Source organism: Ciconia boyciana, chromosome 2 (assembly GCF_034638445.1).
Source record: "Ciconia boyciana chromosome 2, ASM3463844v1, whole genome shotgun sequence".
Lineage (NCBI taxonomy): Eukaryota > Metazoa > Chordata > Aves > Ciconiiformes > Ciconiidae > Ciconia > Ciconia boyciana.
The window spans coordinates 71,261,011-71,277,310 of NC_132935.1; the positions used below are offsets into that span (position 1 = coordinate 71,261,011).

Here is a 16,300-nt window from a genome sequence, read left to right on the forward strand (position 1 = left end):
CAGGCTGAACTTCTGGTCCTGAACCAGCAAGTAGAAAAGCCCATCAAGGCTAGCGTGGCAGCAAAGCTTTCGCTGTGCAGCTGGCCTTTTCCCACAGTAAAGAAGGATCTTTTCTGCCTTTTGGGCTGGTTAATTCAATTTTCTGTGTCCCCAGCTCTTGCTTGTGCTGTCTGTTGTTTGTAGGTGTGTTGCAGCCTGAGGGACACCTTGCTGCCTCTTAAGCTTAAGTGACATTCATGGACTTTTCTCCCCGAGCTGTAAACGGCAGGTGAATATTAAAGTCATGTTCTGGTAATGCCACCCAAAACTAAGGGCCCGTGTACTGCTTCAGCTTGTGCCTGCTGTTAGGTGAAGGATTGCTTTTTCTTTTCCCACACTTTAACCACTGCAGGTGTGTCCAGGTGACAGCAGGTCTGAAAGAGCTTATGAGATTCTCCTTGTTCCTATGAACAATAAGAAATTAAATTTAGAAATACAGTACAACGAAACCTGAAATTGGATTGACTCCTGACTTGCTATGTCCCTTTCAGTGTGTGCCTGTTTACTTCCAAGTTCTGAACGCAGCAACTATAAATATGATAGCAAACAAAGTCTCCTCATGGATACTGAAGAAAGCTGAAGCTCAGACACTTTTCATCCTACCATGGTACTGGAAATGAAATTCATCTGACAGTAGGTTATTTCTAAGTCTATGAATGTGTATGGGGAAAACCCAAATACATGTCTCTTATTCACTATCCAGCATGAAGACAATTTTGTATTTTAAATGCTAAATAAATAAACTTGTAAGGATCTTGTATGCCCTAAGTATATATTTTTGTCCTATGTTTTCTTTTATAATGAAGTTCAAGCAAAATATTTCTTACATTTCATAAGGGAGGTTTAGGTTAGACAGTGCTTTCCAGACTAAAAAAGCAGTTTTTAAGTAAACATCTAGAAATTAAATTGTATTTTTAAATATGTGGATTAGAATTCCTTAAGTTAAACATCTCTCCTTAGCAATTGTATATACTTAGACAAAAAGCAAAACCGTTGCAGCTGCTTGTCTATATGGTTGGTTGTGTTTGGTGAATTGTTTATATTGCTTTCTCAAATTGCTCTAAGGGTATTAAGAACTCCATGTAAATCAGTAACGTTAGAAATTGAAGTCAGAAGTAAATTCCTTTAGAAGTGATAGATTTTGTTTCCTGGAGGAGAACCAAGACTAAGCATCTGCTAACCTTGTATTATGTACTATACAACGTCAGTGTTGCAGCATTGTGCTGAAAGTATTTGGCATCTGCTCAACGGGACCACTTTCTAAACCTTTTTGTAATTGCCAGCATCTCAGCAGGTGTGCAAGACATTTCTAATTTGATCACAGGTACTAGTTCATCTCTTTGGAAGAATAAAATTGAGTTATCAACAAGCTGAGAAATAATTCAGAAAAAAAAAGGTTTTGATCTCTTGAATTATTGTTAAACTTGCATTGAGGATATCATTTATATATTTTTTGGAAAAAATATTGATATGTTTTTGAACACACTTGAGAATTTAAATGCAAAAGCAAAAAAGTTAACCTTTTAAATGATCAAATTTTGGAATTTTCTCTTACCGCTACTGAATCCAAGTTAGGCACTGCCATGAAGAGGGTGCTTTTAGTTGAAAACCTGTGCTGACAGAGCAGGAAGCTGTTTTGTAGGAACTCACTTGCAAGGTATTACGTGCTTGTTCCATCAGTAGGACAACTTCTGTTGACTTCAAGGCTGCTCAGGCAGACCTGGTGTGTTTAAAGATGCATACTGGCTGCAAGCTTTTTATTATAATAGCCCTTGGATATGCAGTGTAAATCTGTAACAATATGTAGTGCTACTGGATAATAATAATCTGAATGCGTATTTTCTGCTGTAAATTTCCCTCCTATGGCTCCTATGGTATGTGTACATAGACTATTACCTTTGCACTGAACTGACTATACTTCATAACTGAAAAGCAAAAACAAGTAGTGTACTAAAGACGACTGTAGCTTGTGGTTCCAATTGTGGAAATACTTTTGCAGAACAAAAAGTATAGCTTCAGTGCTACAAATTTGATTTTTATATTTTTTATTAACATGCATGGAAGACTAAGGATAATATTTTTTAAAAATGAACTTGTTTTTGTACATTTTTCAATGTTTAAAACTGTATGATTTAACATTACCTCTGAATACCAGTGATCAGTCAATTCTTAAAGGAAATACCTCAATTTGAGCATTCTTTTTGTGTTCTCTGATAGGCTGAAATGGACTATAGCGTGTGATGAACTGAGCCAAATGATGCAGACACTTAAACTATGCTATAGAAGTCGTATGATGATTTACTAAAAGGGAACTAAATGATACACTACAAGTGTTGATGTGCAGTATACAATCGTGGCTCATTCTGCCCAACTGGACATTTTCCTTATGAATGGCTTGTAAATTGAATTTTCAGCGTGAAGCCAAATTAAAAATTAAACAAAAAAAGTTTGGTTTCCTCTGGATTTTTTTTTTTTTTTAGATTTAAGTTTTTTATAAATAACAAGGTTTACAGTAAGGGTAAGGATACAAATCATAATTGTGAATAAGACTGAGTCCGTATATGTTTAGGTGTGCTTTGCTGATGTATGTTCTCTGTGGCAGTGTGTGTAGAACAGCGTGTGTTTACCTGACAACTGGGGGTATGAAATTACAGGGTTTTAAGGGGTTTTTGTTTGGGTTTGGGGTGTTCGGGTTTTTTTCTGTGGGTGTGTGGTTTTTGGTTTGGTTATTGGTTTTTTTGTTTTGTTTCCCCTAAGGATGACAGAGATATTCACTCCAGTTCTATTTTCTGTGCTTAAAGAAGAATATCGAAAGATCAAAAAAGATTCAGAAAAGGGGCTCCAGAAGTCTGGAGAACAAGTCTGTCTAAATGAGAATGAGGTAGCTCTGGCTAGCTGTATTTATTCAGGAAACAGACAAGACTGATCCAACACTCCGGATACCTACATACATGAGAAATTTGTAACGGAGGGTGGAAAAAGGTATAAGGTCCAGTGGATACAAGCTGAACCATTAATACAAACATTTTTAAGAATACAAATGAAACACTGGGGAAGTTTACCGGAGAAATGACATGACATTCATCATGATATGAAGATTTCAAGGGAAGACTTGTTAATGTTTTTCTTAATGTTAGTCTCTAATTTCAAGTCATGGGGTGGATGCAGATTTTGAGTATGTTCTTTGGCCCAGTCAGGTTAGTCATGCAGTGGTTTGTGTGAAAGAATAGACATCTGTAGGTGATAGCAAATGCGTATAATTTCATTGTATGTAAGAAAAAAGATTGAATACTGTATTTGTCCAAAACAGAACTTAGTCTAGTTATTTCTTCTTTCAGTGAAGTCCTAATAGTCATGCAGCAGTGACACGCTTTCTTATGAAGAAAAGCTCTAAAACCTGAAGCTTTTTTTGCTTAAATACACTTCTCCCTTTTTTTCTGCTCTAAAATGCAAATAACTTACTTGCTCTATACTTATGAAAACAGATTACACTAGAAGATGTTTTAACTAATGCCAGAGGATGCTATCAGAACACGGTACACTTTCACAAACACTTGTCAATCACTTCATTTTGTAATGAATATTATTCATGAAATATTACAGATGTGCAAATGCACAAAATGCACGTAAGATTTCTTTCTTCCAAGCGTAAAGACTCCCCTACCTGATACCATCTGGTTTTAACCCTGTTTTTCCTTGCTGCTTGCCAGGGTAGCGTGAGGCCTGCCAGAGGCGACAGGCTATAGCTTTGCTTTGCTTCTGCGCAGCCCTGCTCTGCGGCTCCTGCCGCTGTGCTGCCTGGTTCAACAGGGAGCCGGCGGGGTTTGAATCTGCAGCCAGCCCTTCCTCGCTGCTCTTGTTTCAGTGTCTTTTCAGGTGACGTGATCTGCTAAGGTAGCAGCATGAGCCGTGAACCCTCACATCGTGGCCACTTCTCCTTCCCCACCCTTGTCTTACCACCTTTTTCCTGTTACTCTCCACCACTTTCTTCTCTTAAAGAAGATACCATGGGGGAAGGTGAAGATGGGTATTTCCAAGCTCTACGCATCTTGCAACGCGCTGAAAGTAACACCACAGACTACCCCCGCCCTTCACCATCCCGAGTGCCCTTTTCCTCGCTCGTCTGCATTGCAGGGAAGCTCCCTGTTGTGCCACCTCGCTGAGTTGTGGGCCGTGGTCTCTTACCGCATGCTTGTGCCTTTTCTGCCGCCGCGTACCTTCTGCGTGGCGGAGGTGTACGTGAGGTACGCACCCTTGTCACCACTTTCTCCTGCTTGACACCACCGGAGCGGAGAGGTGAGGACCACAAGAAACGCTCCTTTTTTACTCCTAGCGCAGGGCCTGGAAGCGCCTTCCCAGCTCCCTTGAGGGGCAACGCGTGGTAGCTCAGGCCTGCGAGAGCGGAGCCTGACCGCCTGCTGGGCAGGAGCGCGGCCCGCGGGCTGCTTCCCTCGGCCGCTGGTGGCTGGACAGCGGCCCCTTCCCTCCTCCTGGGAGCTGCCACCTCCGCCACTGCCTGCCCCTGCTGCTCCCTGCCTTTCCCGAACTTCTTTGTATCATACTGCACTGCCTTTGATCTGCGTCATCACAGGTGATTTCTTGTTAAGACTGCTGGAGGGTTTTATTATTATTAGGACTCCTTTGTACGAAGCCCCAAGCTGTCTCTCCTGTTCTCCCGCCGGAGCTGGCTCCCGGGGGTGGATGGGTGGGGCACAGGAGCCTCCTCTTCCTCCCCCTTCACCGCCACCTCGGCTGCCTGGCCTGACGTCACGCGCCCTTCCCAGACCTCTAGTCGCTCTGAGGGGCCCCAAACGTAACAGGCACCGCACCCCCTTGCTGGCCCCTGCTGGAGAGCCGCAGGGACGCGCCCGAAGCCCTCTCGGCAGCGGCCGCTCTGAGCTCCGCCGGCCCCCGCCCGGCGTGACGGCAGCCAGCAGCGCTGCCGCCCGCCGGCCCCTCCCCTCAGCGCCCCCTAGCGGCGGCGGGCGCCGATCCCTGACGTCACGCCGTGACGCGCCCGCCGCAAGGCTGGGCCGTGTCCCCGGGGCGGGCGCCTCCCCGCGCCGGTTGCTAGGCGGCGGGGCGGCGCTTCCCCCGCCCGCCGGAAGTGACGGACGCGGGGCGGTTGGCTGGGAGGGGATGCGCGAGCGGCGGCGGCGGGGCGGCCCGGCGGATGCCGAGCGGGGTGTGGGGGGCGGCCGCCGCCATGGCCATGCTGAGCCGCAGCTCGTTCACCAGCCTGGTGGTGGGGGTGTTCGCCGTGTACGTGGCGCACACGTGCTGGGTGATGTACGGCATCGTCTACACGCGGCCCTGCCCGGCGGCGGGGGGCGGTGCGGCGGGGTGCGTCTGGCCCTACCTGGCGCGGAGGCCCAAGCTGCAGGTGAGCGGCGCGCAGCGGCGAGCCGGTGGAAACGGGCGGGCGGCTGCGAGCGCCCGGCCTGCGGAGGCGCCGGCAGCAGCCCGCGCCGCCGAGGGAGGCGGCCGGACCCCGCTTCGGCCTTTGACCGCTCGGCTAACCGCCCGCGGAACGGGCGCCTCGGCACCGCGCGGGCTCCGGTCCCGCTCTGGAGGCAGGAGCGGTGGTGCCTGCCCGGGCCTGCCTCCTCCGTCTCCGGCGCCGCGCTGCTGGGTGCGGGGAGCGCCGCGCTGACTCGGCTGACGGCCGCGGTCACGCGTGGCCTGCCCGCCGCCCGAGCGCGCAGCTCCCTCGTTCTCCCCCCGCGATGCTGCGGCCGGCGCCGGGCGGGGGGGGAGGCAGGAACCGGGAGCGGCCTGCGGGCGCGCCGTGCGGGCCGCCCCTGCCCCTGCCCCTGCCCCGCCGGTAGCGCCCGCGGCCGGAGCACGGGCAGGGCGAGAGCGAGTTGGGGGGTTCGATTCCGCGTATCTGTTGGCACGTACGCTGCAGAGAGCCGCCTCAATGGCTCGACTTACTTAGGGGTCTTTGACTTCAAGAACGGGTCATCCTCTTAAAATGCGTTTAGCGGCTGTGTTACAGTGTGTTTCTGCCCCCAAAAGGAGAGAAGGGATACCTGAAAGCTGTGTTAGACTTATTTTGGAGTACGTTGTTTTCTTTCCCAGTGTGTGTAACCGTCGTGTGACTGGGGAAATTAGCAAAGCTGAAATACAGATCTGTACTCCAGGCATACTGATGCGTGAATTTAATATTTCTGTACTCTGATTCCTCTGTGCTGTGCTTTGATTTCAGTTAAGCGTGTATACTACCACACGGTCAAGCATTGGTGCTGAGAGTAATATAGATCTGGTTTTGAATGTGGAGGATTTTGATATTGAGTCTAAATTTGAAAGGTAGGTATCCAAACTACGAGTTCTTTTCTTAATTCTGAAGTATGGATCCTAACTAGTAGTTACATGTATGGAAGTATGCATGAAGCAAGGTAGCCTGTTCACGATAGCTGTGTTGAAAGAGTAGAATTGTTGTTCTTGTGTTCTTTGTTTTGGGGTTAAAGCTGGTTTTGTGTGCTGTACAGGCTATTCAGTTCACGCTTGTTTTCATAAAGTAATAACTGTATTTGCCATATTAAGGCAGGAAAGATGTTAGTTGGATTTCAGCCTTAGAGTTGAGGACAAAGTGCTGCTGTTAATAAAAACAGTATTTTTTTCTTTAATTAAAGGTTCCTAGAATATTTTATGAATTAAACATTGGTGAAGTGCCTGCCTTGATGGAAATGGTGTGCCAAGCTCACCTGGCGCTGAGGAATACGCTCCTAGACAAGCTTTTACCCTGAAAATCATCTCATAGTTGCAAGAAATAAAGCGTGCAAAACAAAGCTATACAGTAAAGACAGAAACGGCTGTTCCCCTCCTGTAGATTTACAAATCTTGAACGCTGTCCTATGTTGTCTATCTTAATTTTCAGATTCCACTCTAAACGTTCATCTTACTAGCTGTGCTAGATCAGTAATGTACGTATGATGTGGTAAACTTAAGTAGTGGTTAGTTTGGATCGGCGTACTGCTTTCAGCCATATAGACAAATGTTTTGTAAAAGTGTGCGTTGCTTATAATAGTAAAAATGGCTTTCCATTGTTAAATTCTTCAGACTTTTCTCTAATGACATGTGTAGCCAGTCTACTAGCTACGTGATGTTTTGTTTTTAATAGCTGTGGCTTCAGACCTGGAATAGAACTTGGAAGAAGTCAAACCATGTTCTCTTTTCCAGTATTTTAGCAACATGCTTTTCTATAACTGTTTCCGTGCTAATAATCACAAAAGTAAACCTTTTTCTGGTAGTTTAGGGTTTTGACATCTTCTGAAGAGGTGCTGGTGCTAAGATGAAATAAGATTCTGCCCCTAGACAAATTTCTGAGTATAACACTGCATTCTGCGTATGACTCTATACTATTAAAATTATTAGAACTACTTGTTTTATACTTCATATTTGCTGCCTCGCCTTTTTTTGTTTAAAATAGTCGCCTTATTCTTGACTCTCTTGTCGCAGAGTCTCTCAGGTTCTTTCACGCTTTGCATTTCCTATAATTAAAGAACACATTGGTCTGCAGTTTAGGTCATATTAAACTTCAGACAGACATGAAAATATAAGAATTGTTTCACTGACAGAGTCTGCTAAGCCATTGAAAGTAGTCAGAGCAAAATAACCTGAGCAAATTTACAGGACTAGAGGAGGCATTATGCAGGGTTGCAAGTAGGATGATTTCTTGGCTGACACAAGGGGAGTAACTTCATGGTTTGGGGCTCCAATCTAGAGTTCTGTGCTTAGCATGCCATAGCTGAGAAGGTACTTTATTAATGCAAAGTACTTGGCAAAAGTTTGTGATTTTTCTTTTTAAACTTTGCATCATGTATACAATCTGATACATATTCGGCACATGGAAGGCTATTTTCTACAAGTGCTGTGATAATTTTGGCCCTATGACCTATCAGCAGGGGAAAGCAACAAAAGAACTGATTATGCAGTCCTGTGTTATCTAGGGTAATAAGGTATTAATTGGACAAAGAGTAAAGTATCATAAGATAATAGTAAAACTTTGGAAATGCAAATATTGTGATACATATTGGAATATATAAATTGATCCCATCCAGCCATGGCTCATTAGGCAGATTAGCCAGAACTAATTGTTGTGTGCCAGGCAACCCAAATGTCTCTTCCTTTTTTTTATGTCTTCAACCTTTTTTTTCTTGCTTCAGAACACCTTCAGTGATCCTTATATGTAACAGCTAAATATTTCAGCATGTGCTATGTCATCTCATAATGTATTTATTTTGTATTTTAGGACAGTGAATGTCTCTGTACCAAAGAAAACCCGAAATAATGGCACATTATATGCATATGTATTTCTTCATCATGCTGGCATTTTGCCTTGGCATGACGGTAAGCAGGTGCATATAGTAAGCCCTCTGACCACATACATGGTCCCTAAACCAGAAGAGATTAATTTGCTCACTGGAGAATCAGCCACACAGGTAGGTGGTTTTTTCATCTATAGGTGAACAACTGCAAAAAAAGTAATTTATTTTATAGACACTTCTAATGTTAGCATCTGCTGTGCTTGCATCTTTACACTAATGATGATATTAGGAAAAAAAAAATTAAAACCCCTCTTCTTGATTATCGCCTTGTATGTTAATAGTAGACCGCTCAGCACAGCAAAGGTAGAGCCCTCTGTAACACCGGCTGCTGTTAAAACACTTCCCTAGTTAACATTACTTCTTTAAGGATTCATTGCTTTTGGTAGAAATACTGTATTGTTCTGTAACAGCATGATGCTGCTTTCTATAGTGAATTGGATTCATGTGAAATAACGTGCTTTGCTTTTATAAAATAGAGACATGAACTTGATTTTGACATTGGTGAGTGACCAATGTCAAATCACTTCTTTTCCTTTAGGATGTTCTTACTTTCCACTTCAATTCAAGAGACTAAGATAGTATCCTTTGACAAATGCTATGATTACTCACCGGGGTGGGGGGGAAATGTAGTGTTATTTAATGAAATACTTGTGAATGGCTGTTGTGCCTCATATTAAGTGGAGCTTGAGAACTTCACTCTGTTATTCTTTGGAATCTGAAATATGCCTGTAGCCAGCAGTGCTGTTTCTAAATCCTGTCAGAATAAAGTTGAAAATGAGTTGAGACTAGAGTCCAACACTAAAAGTCAGAACAGGTGGTATTCATCCAAAGAAAAGGAAGTAGAATGCTCTGGGCATAAGCATCTACTGAAAGCTAAGGTCATACTCGGTTTCAGCACTGCTTTACACAGCACTTGGAAGCTCAGAAGTTCAAAACAAATGGTCTGATCTTTTTACTCCCCAAAATTAATATGGTTGATCATCCACATCCTTTTGACTGTTTTGAAGTAACATCTGATTACTCTACAGTCCTTATTTCAAAGTGACGTTTTCTGACTAGTATCCACATTCCGAAGGTAATAAGATTAATTAGCTGAATATATTCTTGATGAGCAAGGCTGTGAATGGGCACTGAAGTTTTTCAGTGTCAGATTATGGTGGGCCTTTACAATCTGTTCTGTTGTATTTGAGCAAAATACTTGATCTGGTCAAAATGAAGGTAAAGTGTTTCTTACTGGGCTTCTGTTTTGCGATATAGTTAATGACTCCATGCTTTCTGTGAGTTAGAGTATTATCCTATTCAAAATTCTGTATTGTTTAGGAGTATGTATGCTTATTGTATTTTTAAAGCAAATTGAAGCAGAAAAACAGACCAATGCACTAGATGAACCTGTCTCTCACTGGAGGTCAAGATTAACTTTAAATGTCATGGTGGAAGATTTTGTGTTTGATGGATCATCCCTCCCTGCTGATGTTCACCGTTACATGAAGATGTAAGTCGATGACTTAATTTTGCTAGATTTGTTATTATAAAATTACTGCACATTTCTTCAAAAATCCTCCCTGGCCTCCTTTAGTATTTTATGTTTAAATTGGCATTTAAGGAGACAAGAATAGATACTCTTAATGCTTGCATTTTGGTAGTGACACTTAGTAAGATATTATGTACTAGAAAACGTTATTGGAGATATCTTGTTCCTGGGCAGCTCAGAGTTTAGAATACTTTTTTGTATGGAGTTATCATAGTAAGAAAAGCAGAACTACAAAGACACAAGTAAAATGCTACAGCAGACTTCATACCCCCTTGTTCTCAAATCATACTTCTGGCCTTTAAAGCAATTACTGGCCCTTGACCTTTCCAGTTATCCTTTATCTGCAAATTATCTGTACAAACTGCAAGTGCTGAAGAGGCACAGCTGATCTCCTATGGCATCTTTTTTCTCCCTTTATGATTGGTTTTATTTTACTTTGACAATGTGTGTTCGTACATTATGTAATTTTCTGAAGAAAATACTAAAACGCAGGGATAGATTTTTAGGCCACTAAATGCAGGCAGTAGCTTCTGTTCACAGCTTGCTTAAATTACTTCCAGTGTTAACCATATGAATAGTGCTGTATTGGCTTGTGCTGCTGTATGTAGATGCCTTTCTCTGCAAGTATCCTGTTAAATCCAGAAGTAGTTGCTTAATCAGCAGACCCTGGGGTTCTGGGATAGCTTCCCAGCCAGAATAGATAAACTTAGTAACTCATAAGATAGGCCCATAACAAGAAGGGGTTGGACTGGGGTTGATGAACAAAGATATTTTTTTCTGGTCATGTTTAGATACGTATCACTGCTGTTTTGTCATTGCATTATACAGGAAATAGTTTGGATATGAAATGGCCTGCTGCAATTCCACTAGCAGTAGCTTTAATTGTAGTTATTATATAGAAATCTAAACCTCGGCAGTTAAATAACCAAGCAGTATTTCTGAGCCTCGATTTAGTACTTTCCTATGTTACTGTTGCTCATGGTATATTTAGTATGCAGTCTTTCTTAGGATGCATAGAGACTTTTTTCTTTTGTCAACAACTAAAATTCAGCTTTCAGACTTTAAAAAGCTCCATTTTGCTAGTTCCATAGACTTTCACCGAGAACATCACAGTGTAGATAACTGCCTTTCTAGTGAAGAACTTCAAGAATTTGTCTCTCTTAGGACATTAGTTTAAATACTTTTCTAAGATACTGACAAAGCAGTTGCATATAGGTTGTAATTTGCTAAATAACTTCCCAGTGGTCAATTTTGTAGAGGGCTCAAAGGCTGGGAAGTTTCTGTTGGTTTCATGCAGGATGGTGAGGTGATAGAGCAATCCAAACCAGAGCTTCTGTTAAAGAGAAGGCAGAGAAGATTTCTGCTCCTTGTGCACTCTCTCCAGTAGTATCTAGCCTTCCTGTGTGCGTACCAGCCATCATGTTCATAGTCCCATGCTAGCTAGAGCATGTGCTGTTGCTGACCTGATAGATGTCATTGGGGGTGCAGAGAAGTTGGGGAGATGGTGGAGAGTTGTCATTGTTACAGTAGGAGAGGGATACTTGAGACAAAGGATGCAAATATATGGTAGTAAGCTTCAGCATGTTTCTCTTCAACAAACTTTTTAATTTTCTCTACCCTTGGTCATGCAACAGCTTCAGCATCATCACAACCAATTTCATTTGTCCTTTTTTTTTTGCTTATTCTTTCTTTCTACAGAAAAGTAAAAACAAACTAAAAGGAGAAATGTGACATGCCTAATTTTTTATACAGACATTTCTCAATGAAAGACTCTAGGCTAGTGGCTTCTTTCTTGCTGTGTGTTAAAAGAAAATGTGCCTGAAAAGATGGTGGGAAATATCTACATGGGTAGATCTGAAAGTGATGAATGAGTGCTAATTTGAATAAAAGTAGTTTTCTTTTTAGATCACTACAGTCATAAAATCCATGTTTAAACATCCTAGGGTTCAATTGGGGAAGACAGTGCATTACCTTCCAATATTATTTATTGATCAGCTAAGCAACAGAGTGAAAGATTTGATGGTGAGTAGTAGAATACCTTTAATTACTTTTAACAGTAATCTTCAATGTTGTTTTAATTAAGATTTTTTCATAGGTTGTTTGCTGTAATGAAAAAGTATAAATTCACAAAAGGACTCTATCAATGACTGTTTAACTTAATGTGGTCAACTGTGGTAATTGCAGAGGCTGGATCTGGGTTTTGAGACTCCCCTCTGGCAGAAGTATCTGCCAAGCATTCCCTTCTATTTCACCAAAAGATATTTGGATTCCATTGCTTCTGCCTTTTGAGTGGATATGGAGGACATCACTGCAGCACCAGCTGTGGTGGGAGGAGTCTCATGAGCAATTTGACTCCCTAAGCTGAAGAAGTTGTGTTAGCATCCCAGAGCGGCTTCTGATATCTTCTAGGGAAATGAGCATACTGAACACAGCTGATACTGGAGCTATGCTGAGATAAGTCAGTAGCTATTCTCTTATCTTGAAAAGGTCATGGTTAAATTTTCTGGTGGTGCTCTCTATCATGTTAGAGTAACTTGAGCACCTGAAAGCTTGGTGTTGGCAGTACATCAAATAATTTTGTGCACTCAAACAAATCAGGACTTAGAAACTTCAATAATGGAATTACAGAAGGATGAGATTGGATGAGATTTCTGGAGATTGCTAGTCCAATGTCCCTGCTCAGAGTAGGGATACCTAGAGCGGGTTGCTCAGGACCTTCTCCAGTTACGTTTTGGATATATCCAAGGATGGAGATGCCATAGCCTCTCTGGGCAACCTGTTCTAGTGTTCAGTCACCCCTGCAGTTAAAAAAAAAAAAAGGGGGGGGGGGTTTATACATTTAAATAGAATTTTCTGTATTCAGTTTTTGCCCAACTCTTCTCTTGTGGGAAATCATGCAGTTCCTTTACTACAAGTTACACATGGCAGTCCCCTGCATCTAAACCATGTTCATCTTAGCAGCTCTTAGTTAAGCCCTGCAGTTCTTTTCAATTGCACTGACTAGAATTTAGCAATCAGAGTTGCTGAGAACAAAAGTCTTGGGGAATGTCTCAAAACTGTTAAATGAGCATGTCTGGATTCAGCATCTTCTAGATTGAAGTCTTGGTAGATGTAAACTTTGCATAGACCTTCTAAACTGTCTTTCCAATTAATTAACTTTAGCTCAGACAAAGAATTTTGTGCCTTAGTGTTGGGGAGAATCTTCTTTAAGAACTTGTATCCCCTCCACCCCAAGCTTGTTCAGCAAAATAAACTTCTGAGCATTTGTTACAAGTCTTGGTAGCAGATAGTTTTGTTCAGTATTTCTTTAGATATACTTTTGTGATGTCTTTATCAGTGGTCATTGTCCTTTGTTTTAAGTTTCTTGCCACAGCTCATTCAGTTCAGTACATTCATATGAGCTTCTAACTGGTCAAGTCATGTACCCTGTTTACAAATAAACTTAGCATACTCATGTTATTAATAGCATTCCTGCAGTTGTCATGCATGTCACGGTTAATGCTATTGTAACTCACTGCCTTAAAGCTGTTAAAGATCCTGAGAAGTGCTGCAAAGACTATTCCGTCAAAACCAGCAAACTTCCCCTTCAGCACTGGCTTACGTGACTTCTCAGTAGTGACTTGCCAAACTGCTCGCAAGCCCTGCAGAAAGAGTGGTCTAATAGTATGCATACTGTGAGATAATGAGGAGTAAGTGAAGAGCAGGAAAGAATAAGGGAAGATGATACAGCTTTTGTGGAGCAAGGTTGGCATTTGACTGTAAATAGGGGCACAGATGCTGTCTGTTTGGTATGCCCAACCTAAAAGTCATGGAGCTGAAAATGCATTTTTCCCTGCTTGTGCTAGGCTGTGTAGATTTTGAACTGACTATTATTTTGATCCAGATGTAGGTCTTCTAAGGTAAGTACTGTAGTCTACAGGTTATGTGTTCCTCGTGTTCTTACCAATGCTGGGGATTTGGAGATTGCACAGGATTCTGATTTAATAAAGAGAAAACTTTAAAATTCATACCGCTGAACTTACTCACTTTGTTTACACACTGTTTTGTAGGACTAATAAAGTAGAGCGCTAGAAGTAATATGTGATGTTCTGAGGCCGTACTACAAGAGTAGGTTGTATTGCAGAGGTTTGGTAACTTCCTAGTTTTCAAAGGCTTAGCAACCATCACACTCAACTAGGTTGTGAGGCAGCGCTTGTGGACTTTTAGTTGTTAATTGAGAAAGAGTTCATTCTTCCAATCTTTGTATGTTAATTTAATTTGCTTTTGGTGTTGAAGAATTCCTATCTCTGTCTTGTATTGCAATCCGATTTTCTCCCTGTGCTACCCCTAACTCCTCAGTAGTGCTTTGTCTGTGTAGAGTGCACTTGCTGCACGTGATTTACCCATGCATTTGCAAAATTTTTGCTTTCTCTCTGTCCTGCACAGATAAAATGTCTTTTCCTTTTCTCCCAGAAATGTCGATGCTATCTTTGATTGGCTGAGAAATTGGAATGAGAATGGAGGGATTACAGGCATCCTTTAAAAAGGAGAAGCAGCCTGGAAGATGTTTATGTAGCTTTTGGTAAACAGCTGTAGAATCTCGCCAGCATTCTCTGCCGTCAGCTCTAACCACATTGTTTTCACCCTGGTTTGTTGTTGTGGGTTTTTTTCCAGACAGTTCAGAGATCCCCAACACCATTTTAGTTTCTCAAGCTTTCTCCCTGCTGTATTTATAAAACTTTTTCGGCTTCCCTTTCTCTTCCATGTTCTGCCACTGTCTGAAAAGCTTAGAGGGTCTTGGGAGGGTGGTGAGATTGAGAATTGTTTGTACTCACTGGAGGAAAGAGTGAATGAGAGAGTGAAGGTAATCCCCAGTTCACACCTGACTGATACGTGGGGAGGCTAAAGCCATGTTCTGTAACATGAGGATCAGAAGAAGCCTATTCATCTCAGATAGGTGTCAGCTGACTAATTACTGTAGAAGCAGGTACAGTGTAGAGTAGCAGTTCGGAGATGGGAATTATGATTGGGTAGTAATTAGGAGCCAGGAGCAATAGATCTTGAACTGTTGCAGTTCAGAGTGCCTGCTTGTCTGTAGTCTTGAGCAATCCTTAAAAGTTTAAAACATACTGCCTGAACTTGTACCTAGGTAGCTGTGGAGAATTCTAACATCTGTGAGGACAATTTTTTTTTCTTTGTTTTAAACTTATTCGAGAGACAGTCACCTATCATGCAGAAGGAGCTGAGGCAATTTAAGACTTTTTTTTTTTTAGGGGGCCCCAAGTAGTTCTCTTAATTAAAGTGTAGAAGACACAGGAGGATTAGCTGAAATTTATTTCACTTGGAGCAGGAAGAAGATTTCTGTGACACCCCATATCCCAAGTCTTGCAGGCAGAGTAGCTTGCTTAGCTTTAGCTGTGGTGTTTTCACCAGTCCGAGCAAGTAGGATCATCTTCCTTCCCCACCTTTTGTTTTGGTATGAGTTGTTGTAACTTTAAGTTCTCTCAGAAACAGCCTCAATTTAGTAAAGTTCTGACTATGGCCTTTGGGATATGATTTTTTTTTTTCCTTTAATCTGCTAGTTTAGGTAATCTTAGCATATACATTCAGAGAAGAACTGTCAAAAGAGAGAATTATCTTAAGCACACTTTTCCCACTTGAGCTGAGACCAGTAGAGGGAACTTTATGTACATGTCTCAGAGGCATTTGTATACAGTAACAGTGAGGTTGCTATAAGAACTTGAACAGAACAAACTGCTAATTTAGCATTTCTTGGAAAAAAACCCAAAGACTTCAAGCATAGTATAGAAGTCTAAGATCTTATTCCCTTTCAAAAAACAAACTGAGCTCTTAAAATTGTGTGATTAAATCATAGTGTGATATAATCACTTTCCATTATTTAAAAAAAATGAATGGAAATAATTGTTGCAATTTTTCTGCTATTAAAAATGAAACTATATCTTTTTGAAATACAGGTTATAAATCGTTCAACAACAGAGCTACCTCTTACAGTGTCATATGACAAAATATCTCTTGGAAAACTCAGATTTTGGATCCACATGCAGGATGCTGTGTACTCCCTCCAACAATTTGGTATGTTTTTTATCTTTAATGACTTTAGGCCAAAAAAAAGCCCAACCCTTAAAATTTTTTTCTTGTAAGTGCATAGATGACACTTAACTCTCTCTTCATTCTGATTAGCTGGTGAAAAGGTTTAATGCTACAAATCTTAAGTTGTTTTACCTTAAGGTAAAGATGGAAATAAAATGTTGACATGTGGTAGGAAACAAGAATACAGAGGTGAATTAACCATTTTTTAAATAAATTTTATTTGGATAGTACTACTATAAAAGCATAAGACGCCAAAATAGAGGAGAGAATTTTCACCACAGGTTTCCCCTGTCATCCGTGGAACAGAAAA

General features: G+C 41.8%; 2 protein-coding genes across 2 annotated transcripts in view; both read left to right on the top strand.

Annotated features, from left to right (window-relative positions):
* Positions 1 to 2,474, top strand: part of LPCAT1 (lysophosphatidylcholine acyltransferase 1) — a 71,027-nt gene extending 68,553 nt beyond the window's left edge. The window contains exon 15 of the mRNA XM_072852947.1: positions 531 to 2,474. The gene's annotated coding sequence lies outside the window, so the exon portion shown is untranslated. The remainder of the gene's footprint in view (positions 1 to 530) is intronic.
* Positions 2,475 to 5,095: 2,621 nt separating this feature from the next.
* Positions 5,096 to 16,300, top strand: part of CLPTM1L (CLPTM1 like) — a 29,535-nt gene continuing 18,330 nt past the window's right edge. Inside the window, exons 1-6 of the mRNA XM_072852949.1 lie at positions 5,096 to 5,422; positions 6,248 to 6,348; positions 8,294 to 8,483; positions 9,719 to 9,861; positions 11,844 to 11,922; positions 15,855 to 15,972. Coding sequence (XP_072709050.1) covers positions 5,213 to 5,422; positions 6,248 to 6,348; positions 8,294 to 8,483; positions 9,719 to 9,861; positions 11,844 to 11,922; positions 15,855 to 15,972 — 841 coding nt within the window. The 5' untranslated portion in view covers positions 5,096 to 5,212. The remainder of the gene's footprint in view (positions 5,423 to 6,247; positions 6,349 to 8,293; positions 8,484 to 9,718; positions 9,862 to 11,843; positions 11,923 to 15,854; positions 15,973 to 16,300) is intronic.